This window comes from Oncorhynchus mykiss, chromosome 20 (assembly GCF_057628025.1).
Source record: "Oncorhynchus mykiss isolate SJ-2025 chromosome 20, ASM5762802v1, whole genome shotgun sequence".
Lineage (NCBI taxonomy): Eukaryota > Metazoa > Chordata > Actinopteri > Salmoniformes > Salmonidae > Oncorhynchus > Oncorhynchus mykiss.
In genome coordinates, this window is record NC_143041.1 from 37,687,741 (window position 1) to 37,706,430 (window position 18,690).

The 18,690-nt window shown below is 45.6% G+C and overlaps 1 protein-coding gene across 1 annotated transcript in view; it reads right to left on the bottom strand.

Annotated features, from left to right (window-relative positions):
* Positions 1-18,690, bottom strand: part of LOC110499533 (slit homolog 1 protein) — a 188,317-nt gene that overhangs the window by 17,411 nt on the left and 152,216 nt on the right. The window contains exon 25 of the mRNA XM_036956210.2: positions 15,462-15,533. Coding sequence (XP_036812105.2) covers positions 15,462-15,533 — 72 coding nt within the window. The remainder of the gene's footprint in view (positions 1-15,461; positions 15,534-18,690) is intronic.

Below are 18,690 nucleotides of genomic sequence, written 5' to 3' on the forward strand. Positions count from 1 at the left end.
ACTTCTCTAGATATTTCTCTGTACCTCATCCCCCACTGACTTCTCTAGATCTTTCTCTGTACCTCATCCCCCACTGACTTCTCTAGATCTTACTCTTTATCTCATCCCCCACTGACTTTTCTAGATCTTTCTCTGTACCTCATCCCCCACTGACTTCTCTAGATCTTTCTCTGTACCTCATCCCCCACTGACTTCTCTAGATCTTACTCTGTACCTCATCCCCCACTGACTTCTCTAGATCTTTCTCTGTACCTCATCCCCCACTGACTTCTCTAGATCTTACTCTTTATCTCATCCCCCACTGACTTCTCTAGATCTTTCTCTGTACCTCATCCCCCACTGACTTCTCTAGATCTTACTTTTTATCTCATCCCCCACTGACTTCTCTAGATCTTTCTCTGTACCTCATCCCCCACTGACTTCTCTAGATCTTTCTCTGTACCTCATCCCCCACTGACTTCTCTAGATCTTACTCTTTATCTCATCCCCCACTGACTTCTCTAGATCTTACTCTTTATCTCATCCCCCACTGACTTCTCTAGATTTTTCTCTGTACCTCATCCCCCACTGACTTCTCTAGATCTTTCTCTGTACCTCATCCCCCATTGACTTCTCTAGATCTTTCTCTGTACCTCATCCCCCACTGACTTCTCTAGATCTTACTCTTTATCTCATCCCCCACTGACTTCTCTAGATTTTTCTCTGTACCTCATCCCCCACTGACTTCTCTAGATCTTTCTCTGTACCTCATCCCCCACTGACTTCTCTAGATCTTACTCTTTATCTCATCCCCCACTGACTTCTCTAGATCTTTCTCTGTACCTCATCCCCCACTGACTTCTCTAGATCTTACTCTTTATCTCATCCCCCACTGACTACTCTAAATTTTTCTTTGTACCTCATCCCCCACTGACTTCTCTAGATCTTTCTCTGTACCTCATCCCCCACTGACTTCTCTAGATCTTTATCTGTACCTCATCCCCCACTGACTTCTCTAGATCTTTCTCTGTACCTCATCCCCCACTGACTTCTCTAGATCTTACTCTTTATCTCATCCCCCACTGACTTCTCTAGGTTTTTCTTTGTACCTCATCCCCCACTGACTTCTCTAGATCTTTCTCTGTACCTCCTCCCCCACTGACTTCTCTAGATCTTTCTCTGTACCTCATCCCCCACTGACTTCTCTAGATCTTACTTTTTATCTCATCCCCCACTGACTTCTCTAGATCTTTCTCTGTACCTCATCCCCCACTGACTTCTCTAGATCTTTCTCTGTACCTCATCCCCCACTGACTTCTCTAGATCTTACTCTTTATCTCATCCCCCACTGACTTCTCTAGATTTTTCTTTGTACCTCATCCCCCACTGACTTCTCTAGATCTTTCTCTGTATCTCATCCCCCACTGACTTCTCTAGATCTTTCTCTGTACCTCATCCCCCACTGACTTCTCTAGATCTTTCTCTGTACCTCATCCCCCACTGACTTCTCTAGATCTTACTCTTTATCTCATCCCCCACTGACTTCTCTAGATCTTACTCTTTATCTCATCCCCCACTGACTTCTCTAGATTTTTCTCTGTACCTCATCCCCCACTGACTTCTCTAGATCTTTCTCTGTACCTCATCCCCCACTGACTTCTCTAGATCTTTCTCTGTACCTCATCCCCCACTGACTTCTCTAGATCTTACTCTTTATCTCATCCCCCACTGACTTCTCTAGATTTTTCTCTGTACCTCATCCCCCACTGACTTCTCTAGATCTTTCTCTGTACCTCATCCCCCACTGACTTCTCTAGATCTTACTCTTTATCTCATCCCCCACTGACTTCTCTAGATCTTTCTCTGTACCTCATCCCCCACTGACTTCTCTAGATCTTACTCTTTATCTCATCCCCCACTGACTTCTCTAGATTTTTCTTTGTACCTCATCCCCCACTGACTTCTCTAGATCTTTCTCTGTACCTCATCCCCCACTGACTTCTCTAGATCTTTATCTGTAGCTCATTCCCCACTGACTTCTCTAGATCTTTCTCTGTACCTCATCCCCCACTGACTTCTCTAGATCTTACTCTTTATCTCATCCCCCACTGACTTCTCTAGATCTTACTCTTTATCTCATCCCCCACTGACTTCTCTAGATTTTTCTCTGTACCTCATCCCCCACTGACTTCTCTAGATCTTTCTCTGTACCTCATCCCCCACTGACTTCTCTAGATCTTTCTCTGTACCTCATCCCCCACTGACTTCTCTAGATCTTACTCTTTATCTCATCCCCCACTGACTTCTCTAGATTTTTCTCTGTACCTCATCCCCCACTGGCCTCTCTAGATCTTTCTCTGTACCTCATCCCCCACTGACTTCTCTAGATCTTTCTCTGTACCTCATCCCCCACTGACTTCTCTAGATCTTTCTCTGTACCTCATCCCCCACTGACTTCTCTAGATCTTACTCTTTATCTCATCCCCCACTGACTTCTCTAGATCTTACTCTTTATCTCATCCCCCACTGACTTCTCTAGATTTTTCTCTGTACCTCATCCCCCACTGACTTCTCTAGATCTTTCTCTGTACCTCATCCCCCACTGACTTCTCTAGATCTTTCTCTGTACCTCATCCCCCACTGACTTCTCTAGATCTTACTCTTTATCTCATCCCCCACTGACTTCTCTAGATTTTTCTCTGTACCTCATCCCCCACTGACTTCTCTAGATCTTTCTCTGTACCTCATCCCCCACTGACTTCTCTAGATCTTTCTCTGTACCTCATCCCCCACTGAGTTCTCTAGATCTTTCTCTGTACCTCATCCCCCACTGACTTCTCTAGATCTTACTCTTTATCTCATCCCCCACTGACTTCTCTAGATATTTCTCTGTACCTCATCCCCCACTGACTTCTCTAGATCTTTCTCTGTACCTCATCCCCCACTGACTTCTCTAGATCTTACTCTTTATCTCATCCCCCACTGACTTTTCTAGATCTTTCTCTGTACCTCATCCCCCACTGACTTCTCTAGATCTTTCTCTGTACCTCATCCCCCACTGACTTCTCTAGATCTTACTCTGTACCTCATCCCCCACTGACTTCTCTAGATCTTTCTCTGTACCTCATCCCCCACTGACTTCTCTAGATCTTACTCTTTATCTCATCCCCCACTGACTTCTCTAGATCTTTCTCTGTACCTCATCCCCCACTGACTTCTCTAGATCTTTCTCTGTACCTCATCCCCCACTGACTTCTCTAGATCTTACTCTTTATCTCATCCCCCACTGACTTCTCTAGATCTTTCTCTGTACCTCATCCCCCACTGACTTCTCTAGATCTTACTCTTTATCTCATCCCCCACTGACTTCTCTAGATTTTTCTTTGTACCTCATCCCCCACTGACTTCTCTAGATCTTTCTCTGTACCTCATCCCCCACTGACTTCTCTAGATCTTTCTCTGTACCTCATCCCCCACTGACTTCTCTAGATCTTACTCTGTACCTCATCCCCCACTGACTTCTCTAGATCTTTCTCTGTACCTCATCCCCCACTGACTTCTCTAGATCTTACTCTTTATCTCATCCCCCACTGACTTCTCTAGATCTTACTCTTTATCTCATCCCCCACTGACTTCTCTAGATTTTTCTCTGTACCTCATCCCCCACTGACTTCTCTAGATCTTTCTCTGTACCTCATCCCCCACTGACTTCTCTAGATCTTTCTCTGTACCTCATCCCCCACTGACTTCTCTAGATCTTACTCTTTATCTCATCCCCCACTGACTTCTCTAGATTTTTCTTTGTACCTCATCCCCCACTGACTTCTCTAGATCTTTCTCTGTACCTCATCCCCCACTGACTTCTCTAGATCTTTATCTGTAGCTCATTCCCCACTGACTTCTCTAGATCTTTCTCTGTACCTCATCCCCCACTGACTTCTCTAGATCTTACTCTTTATCTCATCCCCCACTGACTTCTCTAGATCTTACTCTTTATCTCATCCCCCACTGACTTCTCTAGATTTTTCTCTGTACCTCATCCCCCACTGACTTCTCTAGATCTTTCTCTGTACCTCATCCCCCACTGACTTCTCTAGATCTTTCTCTGTACCTCATCCCCCACTGACTTCTCTAGATCTTACTCTTTATCTCATCCCCCACTGACTTCTCTAGATTTTTCTCTGTACCTCATCCCCCACTGGCCTCTCTAGATCTTTCTCTGTACCTCATCCCCCACTGACTTCTCTAGATCTTTCTCTGTACCTCATCCCCCACTGACTTCTCTAGATCTTTCTCTGTACCTCATCCCCCACTGACTTCTCTAGATCTTACTCTTTATCTCATCCCCCACTGACTTCTCTAGATCTTACTCTTTATCTCATCCCCCACTGACTTCTCTAGATTTTTCTCTGTACCTCATCCCCCACTGACTTCTCTAGATCTTTCTCTGTACCTCATCCCCCACTGACTTCTCTAGATCTTTCTCTGTACCTCATCCCCCACTGACTTCTCTAGATCTTACTCTTTATCTCATCCCCCACTGACTTCTCTAGATTTTTCTCTGTACCTCATCCCCCACTGACTTCTCTAGATCTTTCTCTGTACCTCATCCCCCACTGACTTCTCTAGATCTTTCTCTGTACCTCATCCCCCACTGAGTTCTCTAGATCTTTCTCTGTACCTCATCCCCCACTGACTTCTCTAGATCTTACTCTTTATCTCATCCCCCACTGACTTCTCTAGATATTTCTCTGTACCTCATCCCCCACTGACTTCTCTAGATCTTTCTCTGTACCTCATCCCCCACTGACTTCTCTAGATCTTACTCTTTATCTCATCCCCCACTGACTTTTCTAGATCTTTCTCTGTACCTCATCCCCCACTGACTTCTCTAGATCTTTCTCTGTACCTCATCCCCCACTGACTTCTCTAGATCTTACTCTGTACCTCATCCCCCACTGACTTCTCTAGATCTTTCTCTGTACCTCATCCCCCACTGACTTCTCTAGATCTTACTCTTTATCTCATCCCCCACTGACTTCTCTAGATCTTTCTCTGTACCTCATCCCCCACTGACTTCTCTAGATCTTACTCTTTATCTCATCCCCCACTGACTTCTCTAGATCTTACTCTTTATCTCATCCCCCACTGACTTCTCTAGATTTTTCTTTGTACCTCATCCCCCACTGACTTCTCTAGATCTTTCTCTGTACCTCATCCCCCACTGACTTCTCTAGATCTTTCTCTGTACCTCATCCCCCACTGACTTCTCTAGATCTTTCTCTGTACCTCATCCCCCACTGACTTCTCTAGATCTTACTCTTTATCTCATCCCCCACTGACTTCTCTAGATCTTACTCTTTATCTCATCCCCCACTGACTTCTCTAGATTTTTCTCTGTACCTCATCCCCCACTGACTTCTCTAGATCTTTCTCTGTACCTCATCCCCCACTGACTTCTCTAGATCTTTCTCTGTACCTCATCCCCCACTGACTTCTCTAGATCTTACTCTTTATCTCATCCCCCACTGACTTCTCTAGATTTTTCTCTGTACCTCATCCCCCACTGACTTCTCTAGATCTTTCTCTGTACCTCATCCCCCACTGACTTCTCTAGATCTTACTCTTTATCTCATCCCCCACTGACTTCTCTAGATCTTTCTCTGTACCTCATCCCCCACTGACTTCTCTAGATCTTACTCTTTATCTCATCCCCCACTGACTTCTCTAGATTTTTCTTTGTACCTCATCCCCCACTGACTTCTCTAGATCTTTCTCTGTACCTCATCCCCCACTGACTTCTCTAGATCTTTCTCTGTACCTCATCCCCCACTGACTTCTCTAGATCTTACTCTGTACCTCATCCCCCACTGACTTCTCTAGATCTTTCTCTGTACCTCATCCCCCACTGACTTCTCTAGATCTTACTCTTTATCTCATCCCCCACTGACTTCTCTAGATCTTACTCTTTATCTCATCCCCCACTGACTTCTCTAGATTTTTCTCTGTACCTCATCCCCCACTGACTTCTCTAGATCTTTCTCTGTACCTCATCCCCCACTGACTTCTCTAGATCTTTCTCTGTACCTCATCCCCCACTGACTTCTCTAGATCTTACTCTTTATCTCATCCCCCACTGACTTCTCTAGATTTTTCTTTGTACCTCATCCCCCACTGACTTCTCTAGATCTTTCTCTGTACCTCATCCCCCACTGACTTCTCTAGATTTTTCTCTGTACCTCATCCCCCACTGACTTCTCTAGATCTTTCTCTGTACCTCATCCCCCACTGACTTCTCTAGATCTTTCTCTGTACCTCATCCCCCACTGACTTCTCTAGATCTTACTCTTTATCTCATCCCCCACTGACTTCTCTAGATTTTTCTCTGTACCTCATCCCCCACTGGCCTCTCTAGATTTTTCTCTGTACCTCATCCCCCACTGACTTCTCTAGATCTTTCTCTGTACCTCATCCCCCACTGACTTCTCTAGATCTTTCTCTGTACCTCATCCCCCACTGACTTCTCTAGATCTTACTCTTTATCTCATCCCCCACTGACTTCTCTAGATTTTTCTTTGTACCTCATCCCCCACTGACTTCTCTAGATCTTTCTCTGTACCTCATCCCCCACTGACTTCTCTAGATCTTTATCTGTAGCTCATTCCCCACTGACTTCTCTAGATCTTTCTCTGTACCTCATCCCCCACTGACTTCTCTAGATCTTACTCTTTATCTCATCCCCCACTGACTTCTCTAGATCTTACTCTTTATCTCATCCCCCACTGACTTCTCTAGATTTTTCTCTGTACCTCATCACCCACTGACTTCTCTAGATCTTTCTCTGTACCTCATCCCCCACTGACTTCTCTAGATCTTTCTCTGTACCTCATCCCCCACTGACTTCTCTAGATCTTTCTCTGTACCTCATCCCCCACTGACTTCTCTAGATCTTACTCTTTATCTCATCCCCCACTGACTTCTCTAGATCTTTCTCTGTACCTCATCCCCCACTGACTTCTCTAGATCTTACTCTTTATCTCATCCCCCACTGACTACTCTAAATTTTTCTTTGTACCTCATCCCCCACTGACTTCTCTAGATCTTTCTCTGTACCTCATCCCCCACTGACTTCTCTAGATCTTTATCTGTACCTCATCCCCCACTGACTTCTCTAGATCTTTCTCTGTACCTCATCCCCCACTGACTTCTCTAGATCTTACTCTTTATCTCATCCCCCACTGACTTCTCTAGGTTTTTCTTTGTACCTCATCCCCCACTGACTTCTCTAGATCTTTCTCTGTACCTCCTCCCCCACTGACTTCTCTAGATCTTTCTCTGTACCTCATCCCCCACTGACTTCTCTAGATCTTACTTTTTATCTCATCCCCCACTGACTTCTCTAGATCTTTCTCTGTACCTCATCCCCCACTGACTTCTCTAGATCTTTCTCTGTACCTCATCCCCCACTGACTTCTCTAGATCTTACTCTTTATCTCATCCCCCACTGACTTCTCTAGATTTTTCTTTGTACCTCATCCCCCACTGACTTCTCTAGATCTTTCTCTGTATCTCATCCCCCACTGACTTCTCTAGATCTTTCTCTGTACCTCATCCCCCACTGACTTCTCTAGATCTTTCTCTGTACCTCATCCCCCACTGACTTCTCTAGATCTTACTCTTTATCTCATCCCCCACTGACTTCTCTAGATCTTACTCTTTATCTCATCCCCCACTGACTTCTCTAGATTTTTCTCTGTACCTCATCCCCCACTGACTTCTCTAGATCTTTCTCTGTACCTCATCCCCCACTGACTTCTCTAGATCTTTCTCTGTACCTCATCCCCCACTGACTTCTCTAGATCTTACTCTTTATCTCATCCCCCACTGACTTCTCTAGATTTTTCTCTGTACCTCATCCCCCACTGACTTCTCTAGATCTTTCTCTGTACCTCATCCCCCACTGACTTCTCTAGATCTTACTCTTTATCTCATCCCCCACTGACTTCTCTAGATCTTTCTCTGTACCTCATCCCCCACTGACTTCTCTAGATCTTACTCTTTATCTCATCCCCCACTGACTTCTCTAGATTTTTCTTTGTACCTCATCCCCCACTGACTTCTCTAGATCTTTCTCTGTACCTCATCCCCCACTGACTTCTCTAGATCTTTATCTGTAGCTCATTCCCCACTGACTTCTCTAGATCTTTCTCTGTACCTCATCCCCCACTGACTTCTCTAGATCTTACTCTTTATCTCATCCCCCACTGACTTCTCTAGATCTTACTCTTTATCTCATCCCCCACTGACTTCTCTAGATTTTTCTCTGTACCTCATCCCCCACTGACTTCTCTAGATCTTTCTCTGTACCTCATCCCCCACTGACTTCTCTAGATCTTTCTCTGTACCTCATCCCCCACTGACTTCTCTAGATCTTACTCTTTATCTCATCCCCCACTGACTTCTCTAGATTTTTCTCTGTACCTCATCCCCCACTGGCCTCTCTAGATCTTTCTCTGTACCTCATCCCCCACTGACTTCTCTAGATCTTTCTCTGTACCTCATCCCCCACTGACTTCTCTAGATCTTTCTCTGTACCTCATCCCCCACTGACTTCTCTAGATCTTACTCTTTATCTCATCCCCCACTGACTTCTCTAGATCTTACTCTTTATCTCATCCCCCACTGACTTCTCTAGATTTTTCTCTGTACCTCATCCCCCACTGACTTCTCTAGATCTTTCTCTGTACCTCATCCCCCACTGACTTCTCTAGATCTTTCTCTGTACCTCATCCCCCACTGACTTCTCTAGATCTTACTCTTTATCTCATCCCCCACTGACTTCTCTAGATTTTTCTCTGTACCTCATCCCCCACTGACTTCTCTAGATCTTTCTCTGTACCTCATCCCCCACTGACTTCTCTAGATCTTTCTCTGTACCTCATCCCCCACTGAGTTCTCTAGATCTTTCTCTGTACCTCATCCCCCACTGACTTCTCTAGATCTTACTCTTTATCTCATCCCCCACTGACTTCTCTAGATATTTCTCTGTACCTCATCCCCCACTGACTTCTCTAGATCTTTCTCTGTACCTCATCCCCCACTGACTTCTCTAGATCTTACTCTTTATCTCATCCCCCACTGACTTTTCTAGATCTTTCTCTGTACCTCATCCCCCACTGACTTCTCTAGATCTTTCTCTGTACCTCATCCCCCACTGACTTCTCTAGATCTTACTCTGTACCTCATCCCCCACTGACTTCTCTAGATCTTTCTCTGTACCTCATCCCCCACTGACTTCTCTAGATCTTACTCTTTATCTCATCCCCCACTGACTTCTCTAGATCTTTCTCTGTACCTCATCCCCCACTGACTTCTCTAGATCTTACTCTTTATCTCATCCCCCACTGACTTCTCTAGATCTTACTCTTTATCTCATCCCCCACTGACTTCTCTAGATTTTTCTTTGTACCTCATCCCCCACTGACTTCTCTAGATCTTTCTCTGTACCTCATCCCCCACTGACTTCTCTAGATCTTTCTCTGTACCTCATCCCCCACTGACTTCTCTAGATCTTTCTCTGTACCTCATCCCCCACTGACTTCTCTAGATCTTACTCTTTATCTCATCCCCCACTGACTTCTCTAGATCTTACTCTTTATCTCATCCCCCACTGACTTCTCTAGATTTTTCTCTGTACCTCATCCCCCACTGACTTCTCTAGATCTTTCTCTGTACCTCATCCCCCACTGACTTCTCTAGATCTTTCTCTGTACCTCATCCCCCACTGACTTCTCTAGATCTTACTCTTTATCTCATCCCCCACTGACTTCTCTAGATTTTTCTCTGTACCTCATCCCCCACTGACTTCTCTAGATCTTTCTCTGTACCTCATCCCCCACTGACTTCTCTAGATCTTACTCTTTATCTCATCCCCCACTGACTTCTCTAGATCTTTCTCTGTACCTCATCCCCCACTGACTTCTCTAGATCTTACTCTTTATCTCATCCCCCACTGACTTCTCTAGATTTTTCTTTGTACCTCATCCCCCACTGACTTCTCTAGATCTTTCTCTGTACCTCATCCCCCACTGACTTCTCTAGATCTTTCTCTGTACCTCATCCCCCACTGACTTCTCTAGATCTTACTCTTTATCTCATCCCCCACTGACTTCTCTAGATCTTACTCTTTATCTCATCCCCCACTGACTTCTCTAGATCTTTCTCTGTACCTCATCCCCCACTGACTTCTCTAGATCTTTCTCTGTACCTCATCCCCCACTGACTTCTCTAGATCTTACTCTTTATCTCATCCCCCACTGACTTCTCTAGATCTTACTCTTTATCTCATCCCCCACTGACTTCTCTAGATTTTTCTTTGTACCTCATCCCCCACTGACTTCTCTAGATCTTTCTCTGTACCTCATCCCCCACTGACTTCTCTAGATCTTTCTCTGTACCTCATCCCCCACTGACTTCTCTAGATCTTTCTCTGTACCTCATCCCCCACTGACTTCTCTAGATCTTACTCTTTATCTCATCCCCCACTGACTTCTCTAGATCTTACTCTTTATCTCATCCCCCACTGACTTCTCTAGATCTTTCTCTGTACCTCATCCCCCACTGACTTCTCTAGATCTTTCTCTGTACCTCATCCCCCACTGACTTCTCTAGATCTTACTCTTTATCTCATCCCCCACTGACTTCTCTAGATATTTCTCTGTACCTCATCCCCCACTGACTTCTCTAGATCTTTCTCTGTACCTCATCCCCCACTGACTTCTCTAGATCTTACTCTTTATCTCATCCCCCACTGACTTTTCTAGATCTTTCTCTGTACCTCATCCCCCACTGACTTCTCTAGATCTTTCTCTGTACCTCATCCCCCACTGACTTCTCTAGATCTTACTCTGTACCTCATCCCCCACTGACTTCTCTAGATCTTTCTCTGTACCTCATCCCCCACTGACTTCTCTAGATCTTACTCTTTATCTCATCCCCCACTGACTTCTCTAGATCTTTCTCTGTACCTCATCCCCCACTGACTTCTCTAGATCTTACTCTTTATCTCATCCCCCACTGACTTCTCTAGATCTTACTCTTTATCTCATCCCCCACTGACTTCTCTAGATCTTTCTCTGTACCTCATCCCCCACTGACTTCTCTAGATCTTTCTCTGTACCTCATCCCCCACTGACTTCTCTAGATCTTACTCTTTATCTCATCCCCCACTGACTTCTCTAGATTTTTCTTTGTACCTCATCCCCCACTGACTTCTCTAGATCTTTCTCTGTACCTCATCCCCCACTGACTTCTCTAGATCTTTCTCTGTACCTCATCCCCCACTGACTTCTCTAGATCTTTCTCTGTACCTCATCCCCCACTGACTTCTCTAGATCTTACTCTTTATCTCATCCCCCACTGACTTCTCTAGATCTTACTCTTTATCTCATCCCCCACTGACTTCTCTAGATTTTTCTCTGTACCTCATCCCCAACTGACTTCTCTAGATCTTTCTCTGTACCTCATCCCCCACTGACTTCTCTAGATCTTTCTCTGTACCTCATCCCCCACTGACTTCTCTAGATCTTACTCTTTATCTCATCCCCCACTGACTTCTCTAGATTTTTCTCTGTACCTCATCCCCCACTGACTTCTCTAGATCTTTCTCTGTACCTCATCCCCCACTGACTTCTCTAGATCTTACTCTTTATCTCATCCCCCACTGACTTCTCTAGATCTTTCTCTGTACCTCATCCCCCACTGACTTCTCTATATCTTACTCTTTATCTCATCCCCCACTGACTTCTCTAGATTTTTCTTTGTACCTCATCCCCCACTGACTTCTCTAGATCTTTCTCTGTACCTCATCCCCCACTGACTTCTCTAGATCTTTCTCTGTACCTCATCCCCCACTGACTTCTCTAGATCTTTCTCTGTACCTCATCCCCCACTGACTTCTCTAGATCTTACTCTTTATCTCATCCCCCACTGACTTCTCTAGATCTTACTCTTTATCTCACCCCCCACTGACTTCTCTAGATTTTTCTCTGTACCTCATCCCCCACTGACTTCTCTAGATCTTTCTCTGTACCTCATCCCCCACTGACTTCTCTAGATCTTTCTCTGTACCTCATCCCCCACTGACTTCTCTAGATCTTACTCTTTATCTCATCCCCCACTGACTTCTCTAGATTTTTCTCTGTACCTCATCCCCCACTGACTTCTCTAGATCTTTCTCTGTACCTCATCCCCCACTGACTTCTCTAGATCTTTCTCTGTACCTCATCCCCCACTGACTTCTCTAGATCTTACTCTTTATCTCATCCCCCACTGACTTCTCTAGATTTTTCTCTGTACCTCATCCCCCACTGACTTCTCTAGATCTTTCTCTGTACCTCATCCCCCACTGACTTCTCTAGATCTTACTCTTTATCTCATCCCCCACTGACTTCTCTAGATCTTTCTCTGTACCTCATTCCCCACTGACTTCTCTATATCTTACTCTTTATCTCATCCCCCACTGACTTCTCTAGATTTTTCTTTGTACCTCATCCCCCACTGACTTCTCTAGATCTTTCTCTGTACCTCATCCCCCACTGACTTCTCTAGATCTTTCTCTGTACCTCATCCCCCACTGACTTCTCTAGATCTTTCTCTGTACCTCATCCCCCACTGACTTCTCTAGATCTTACTCTTTATCTCATCCCCCACTGACTTCTCTAGATCTTACTCTTTATCTCATCCCCCACTGACTTCTCTAGATTTTTCTCTGTACCTCATCCCCCACTGACTTCTCTAGATCTTTCTCTGTACCTCATCCCCCACTGACTTCTCTAGATCTTTCTCTGTACCTCATCCCCCACTGACTTCTCTAGATCTTACTCTTTATCTCATCCCCCACTGACTTCTCTAGATCTTACTCTTTATCTCATCCCCCACTGACTTCTCTAGATTTTTCTCTGTACCTCATCCCCCACTGACTTCTCTAGATCTTTCTCTGTACCTCATCCCCCACTGACTTCTCTAGATCTTTCTCTGTACCTCATCCCCCACTGACTTCTCTAGATCTTACTCTTTATCTCATCCCCCACTGACTTCTCTAGATCTTACTCTTTATCTCATCCCCCACTGACTTCTCTAGATTTTTCTCTGTACCTCATCCCCCACTGACTTCTCTAGATCTTTCTCTGTACCTCATCCCCCACTGACTTCTCTAGATCTTTCTCTGTACCTCATCCCCCACTGACTTCTCTAGATCTTACTCTTTATCTCATCCCCCACTGACTTCTCTAGATTTTTCTCTGTACCTCATCCCCACTGACTTCTCTAGATCTTTCTCTGTACCTCATCCCCCACTGACTTCTCTAGATCTTACTCTTTATCTCATCCCCCACTGACTTCTCTAGATCTTTCTCTGTACGTCATCCCCCACTGACTTCTCTATATCTTACTCTTTATTTCATCCCCCACTGACTTCTCTAGATTTTTCTTTGTACCTCATCCCCCACTGACTTCTCTAGATCTTTCTCTGTACCTCATCCCCCACTGACTTCTCTAGATCTTTCTCTGTACCTCATCCCCCACTGACTTCTCTAGATCTTTCTCTGTACCTCATCCCCCACTGACTTCTCTAGATCTTACTCTTTATCTCATCCCCCACTGACTTCTCTAGATCTCACTCTTTATCTCATCCCCCACTGACTTCTCTAGATCTTTCTCTGTACCTCATCCCCCACTGACTTCTCTAGATCTTTCTCTGTACCTCATCCCCCACTGACTTCTCTAGATCTTTCTCTGTACCTCATCCCCCACTGACTTCTATAGATCTTTCTCTGTACCTCATCCCCCACTGACTTCTCTAGATCTTACTCTTTATCTCATCCCCCACTGACTTCTCTAGATCTTACTCTTAATCTCATCCCCCACTGACTTCTCTAGATTTTTCTCTGTACCTCATCCCCCACTGACTTCTCTAGATCTTTCTCTGTACCTCATCCCCCACTGACTTCTCTAGATCTTTCTCTTTACCTCATCCCCCACTGACTTCTCTAGATCTTACTCTTTATGTCATCCCCCACTGACTTCTCTAGATTTCTCTCTGTACCTCATCCCCCACTGACTTCTCTAGATCTTTCTCTGTACCTCATCCCCCACTGACTTCTCTAGATCTTTCTCTGTACCTCATCCCCCACTGACTTCTCTAGATCTTTCTCTGTACCTCATCCCCCCAACTTCTCTAGATCTTTCTCTTTATCTCAGCCCCCCCCCCCCCCACTGACTTCTCTAGATCTTTCTCTGTACCTCATCCCCCACTGACTTCTCTAGATCTTACTCTGTACCTCATCCCCCACTGACTTCTCTAGATCTTTCTCTGTACCTCATCCCCCACTGACTTCTCTAGATCTTTCTCTGTACCTCATCCCCCACTGACTTCTCTAGATCTTTCTCTGTACCTCATCCCCCACTGACTTCTCTAGATCTTTCTCTGTACCTCATCCCCCAGTACCGTATTTTATATGAATGTTCTTTACCTCCCGGTAATATCTCTCCTCTCTCTTCTTAAGAGATACCTCTAGACCTCTCTGCTCCTTCCTCTGTATTCCCTGCTTTCTTCTTCCTATCCTCCCTTATATACCCCTCACATTGCTCTCTCCTTCTTCTCTTCACTGCACTCTCTTCTCCCATTTCCTCTTCTCTCACAACTCTCTCTCATTCTCCATCCCTCTCTCTCCCTCCCTTGCCCTCTGTTCTCCTGAGATGGGTAGGCCTATTGATTTACAGACGATGGCTTTGACATGACAGACAACCTGGACGCCACTGGGAGTAAAGCCCTACTTCAACCTCCCAGAGTCACACACACACACACACACACACACACACACACACACACACACACACACACACACACACACACACACACACACACACACACACACACACACACACACACACACACACACACACACACACACACACACACACACACACACACACACACACACACACACACATATATATATATTCCCAAACACTCCCTTCACAGACCACAGACCGCAAGGAATGTTAGTAAACCTACATGGTGTGTGGAGATGAGACAGTGGAGGGGTCTGTGTGTAACATTAACCACAGCTCTGTGACTGACTAGGGGAGTTCGGTGGCTGTGAAGCCCACCAAACAGCTCTACAGATGGGGCTACTGTTAGCCACCCTCCCCCTGGCACACACACTAGCAGACCAGACCACCTCTGTGTGTGAGGCTAGACTTCAGAAAGTGGGTGGTACAGTAAAGGAAGGACAACAGACAAGATGTTTATGTGTCTGAGGAATAGTTGCTTGTGTTCACTTCTTTGAGTGTGTGAAAGGTGTATTCATGTGCGGATTGGTATTACTGTACCCATGTGTGTCTGTTTGTGTTTATTGAGCAAGCTCATGTGTGTGTGTCCGTGCGTGCGTGTGCGTGCGAGTGTGCGTGTGTGTACTCACAGGTGAGACAGAGAGGCCACATCACTGAAGATGCCGTCAGGAAGCTCGGAGATCTCGTTGCCATGGAGAGACCTTTGAGATGACAGACAGAGTGGGAGGTGAACACAGAAATACCTCAACTAGATCTGCTCCCACCATTCTGTTCCAAAATGTTTTATAAAGTCGATTGTTTCGATCTCACTGAAGCATATCCACTAGATTTGTTCATATGTTTCTCTAGTCAGACAATGCCGGGTCCTTATGTTGCACGTAGTGGCCCTGAGGTCTACAGGGGAAGCGGAGGGCATGGAGAGAGCTCCCCTCCCCTCTACAGTTGTCTCTCTAGTGACTGCTGCAGTTTTACTGTCTGTCTGTCTCTCTGCAGCAGGTCTGGGCAGGGGAAAGGTTGTCTGTTATCTGGGGCTCAGAGCTGGCTGGAAGAGACAGACACAGGGCTGCAGTGGAATCCAGGGTGGCTGGTGTTAAGTTACTGAACTGAGCAGAGTACCTAGGCTGTGATTCCCAGACAGGGTGGTAGGGCTCTGTGAGCTAAAGGGGACGGTGGGTCTTTGAGTGTGGGAAGGGGGAGTTTGAGCTCTGCTGTCTGTTGTGGGGATGTGAGAGGGGGTCTTTGAGTATGGGAAGGGGGAGTTTGAGCTCTGCTGTCTGTTGTGGGGTTGTGATGAAGGGTCTTTGAGTATGGGAAGGGGGAGTTTGAGCTCTGTTGTCTGTTGTGGAGGCGTGAGAGGGGTCTTTGAGTATGGGAAGGGGGAGTTTGAGCTCTGCTGGCTGTTGTGGGGGTGTGATGAAGGGTCTTTGAGTATGGGAAGGGGGAGTTTGAGCTCTGCTGTCTGTTGTGCGGGTGTGATGGGGGGGGGGGGGTCTGTCAGAGTGCAGAGCTGCTTCCTTCCTCGTCTTTCATCGAGGTGATTGGGTGATGAGCCACTGGGCTTACCGATACACACACACACACACACACACACACGCACACCACATACATGACAGACCCCTAGTCTAACCTTCATACACTACAGCCCCTGCTGACTGGACACTCCTTAATGTATCCATTCTAACCCTCATACGTTACAGCCCCTGCTGACTGGACACCCCTTACCAAGGAAGGGGGTCAGGGCTAAGGGTATAGGCAGGAGAAGATTTTACAGTGGGCAGTTGGCCAGTAGCAATGACTCAGAGAGAGAGCTAGAAGAAGGGAGGAGCCAGGGAGTCTCTGTTAGAGAAACATGCTGGTTAGTAACACACTGCTGTCACAGCCCTCTCCTTTCTCTACCTCCCCTTTAACTCTCTCACTCTATTTCTAAACCCTTTGTTGACCACAGTTTAACTGTCACAGCCCTCTCCTTTCTCTACCTCCCCTTTAACTCTCTCACTCTATTTCTAAACCCTTTGTTGACCACAGTTTAACTGTCACAGCCCTCTCCTTTCTCTAACTCCCCTTTAACTCTCTCACTCTATTTCTAAACCCTTTGTTGACCACAGTTTAACTGTCACAGCCCTCTCCTTTCTCTACCTCCCCTTTAACTCTCTCACTCTATTTCTAAACCCTTTGTTGACCACAGTTTAACTGTCACAGCCCTCTCCTTTCTCTACCTCCCCTTTAACTCTCTCACTCTATTTCTAAACCCTTTGTTGACCACAGTTTAACTGTCACAGCCCTCTCCTTTCTCTAACTCCCCTTTAACTCTCTCACTCTATTTCTAAACCCTTTGTTGACCACAGTTTAACTGTCACAGCCCTCTCCTTTCTCTAACTCCCCTTTAACTCTCTCACTCTATTTCTAAACCCTTTGTTGACCACAGTTTAACTGTCACAGCCCTCTCCTTTCTCTACCTCCCCTTTAACTCTCTCACTCTATTTCTAAACCCTTTGTTGACCACAGTTTAACTCTCACAGCCCTCTCCTTTCTCTACCTCCCCTTTAACTCTCTCACTCTATTTCTAAACCCTTTGTTGACCACAGTTTAACTGTCACAGCCCTCTCCTTTCTCTACCTCCCCTTTAACTCTCTCACTCTATTTCTAAACCCTTTGTTGACCACAGTTTAACTGTCACATCCCTCTCCTTTCTCTAACTCCCCTTTAACTCTCTCACTCTATTTCTAAACCCTTTGTTGACCACAGTTTAACTGTCACAGCCCTCTCCTTTCTCTACCTCCCCTTTAACTCTCTCACTCTATTTCTAAACCCTTTGTTGACCACAGTTTAACTGTCACAGCCCTATCCTTTCTCTAACTCCCCTTTAACTCTCTCACTCTATTTCTAAACCCTTTGTTGACCACAGTTTAACTCTCCTCAACCTTTCTTTCTTTTTTTTCTTCTTTTTTAAACTTTCTCACCCTTCACTTTTTTGGCCACACCCTGGTGCTGTCTCGACACACTCCCTTCACACGCACACACACCTAATACCCAGCAGGAGGCTTACCTCAAACAAAACCACAATAATCATCATACATGCAGACGCAAACAGACACACACACACACACACACACACACACACACACACACACACACACACACACACACACACACACACACACACACACACACACACACACACACACGACAGACCCCTAGTCTGTTTGATGATTCCGTTAATGATTCTTCCATTTTTTTTTACTAGACTGTAAAGTCGAAGGGGTGTGTGTGTGTGTGTTATGAAACTTTTTGCACCTCAGTGTGCTTTCTGTGAAGGGGAGACAAAAACCAACTTTGAACTCTGAACCCCTTTTAGAGTCTAACAGTTAGAACTATTAAACGTCTGGCCTGAGACACTTTCTGTCTACACCCCTCGATCCCTCCTCCCGGTAAAAAACAAAGAACGAGGTTACAGGGGACATTATATAGCAGGGATTTGAGTGATCAGACCAGCAGTAAAGACAGTTTTCTGTTTCCATTCTGACTCCAGTTCATCTGAGACAGCAGAGTCCTAGACAGAGGGGGTCTGTGTGTGTTCATGTCTGTGTGAGTGGGCTTCGTCATACTAACATAATTACAAATGAAGCAGACTTATATGGCACGTGAGTGAAAGACTGCCTGGTAAAACACATGGAAGTCTGACAAGTCTGTTGCTGAACCGCACTCGCATGATAAGTATCCTGGCTTGAGGCTTGAAGACTGAGTTAACTTCCTGATAAGTAACCTTGGCTTGAGGCTTGAAGACTGAGTTAATTTCCTGAGAAGTAACCTTGGCTTGAGGCTTGAAGACTGAGTTAACTTCCTGATAAGTAACCTTGG